At 35.5% G+C, this 1112-nt stretch overlaps 1 protein-coding gene across 1 annotated transcript; it reads right to left on the bottom strand.

Moving 5' to 3' along the window:
- Window positions 1-249: 249 nt before the first annotated feature.
- LOC111035116 lies at window positions 250-1032 on the bottom strand (the record flags this gene model as incomplete). Its single annotated transcript, XM_022316632.1, has 1 exon — window positions 250-1032. A coding segment is annotated over exon 1 (783 nt), but the record flags the coding sequence as incomplete, so codon positions are not given.
- Window positions 1033-1112: the final 80 nt, after the last annotated feature.

Raw genomic sequence — 1112 nt, 5'->3', positions numbered from 1 at the left:
ATTTGCAACGAACGGTTTCCAACGCATTGCATCCGATGCGATCCACGCTAGTACCACCTTATAATCACTCCAGCAATAAATATTCGTAACATTAATTCGTAACGCTGGAACTATTTTTTTTATTAATTTTGATAATAGTAAGGCAGTGCATAACTCTAATCGCGGTATTGTTATTATACTTATCGGCGCAATTCTTGATTTTGCGCATATTAGTTGTGAGTGGCGACTACCGTCCGCGCGCGTGCATACTACATATAAACAAGCCCCGTACGCTTTGCACGATGCATCGGCAAATCCGTGTATATATATTTTTTCTGTGTCGTCACACTGCAACCAGCGCGGGACACTTAGATTATTGCATTGATTTAAATCCTTTAAATATTTTTTCCATTTTATTTGAATTTCTGTTGATAATTCATCATCCCAATTTATTTTTAATTTCCATAATTGTTGCATTAATATTTTAGCTACCACGATAACCGGTCCGAGCAATCCGAGCGGGTCGAATAGACGTGCTATATTAGATAAAATACTTCGTTTGGTTATCTTATGTTCAGGTATTGGTAACGACACTTTATAAATTAAACTATCCGAGTTTGAATCCCAATACAAACCTAATGTTTTTATTGCTTCAGTTTCCATATTTAACGAGTATAGTGAGTTTTCATTAGGAATTGGTATATATTTTAATAAATCGGCATGATTAGCTGTCCACTTGCTTAATTCAAATCCATTGTTACTTAAACATTTAATTAATTCATTACGCAAATTTAAAGCTTCCGATAATGTTGAGGCGCCCGTTAAACAATCGTCAACACAAAAATCATGCTTTATTATCTGAGCTATCTCCGGACGTATTTTATTTACATCCGCCGATTTATGAAGACACGCAACCGATAAGAAACTTGCAGGTACCGTTCCGTATGTTACTGTACACAATCTATATTTCTTAATAGGCTCATTAGGATCACCGCGCCACAATATGCGCTGATAATCTCTATCTGCATTATCAACCCATACCTGCCTATACATTTTTTTAATATCAGCTGAAAATGCATATTTATGTGTACGAAATCTCGTAACAATTAATGTGAGGTCATCTTGTAATATAG

The sequence above is a fragment of the Myzus persicae genome, unplaced genomic scaffold (assembly GCF_001856785.1).
Source record: "Myzus persicae strain clone G006 unplaced genomic scaffold, MPER_G0061.0, whole genome shotgun sequence".
Classification (NCBI taxonomy): Eukaryota; Metazoa; Arthropoda; class Insecta; order Hemiptera; family Aphididae; genus Myzus; species Myzus persicae.
Note: the sequence above shows the minus strand (reverse complement) of the source record. Positions and strands in the feature narration are given on the sequence as shown.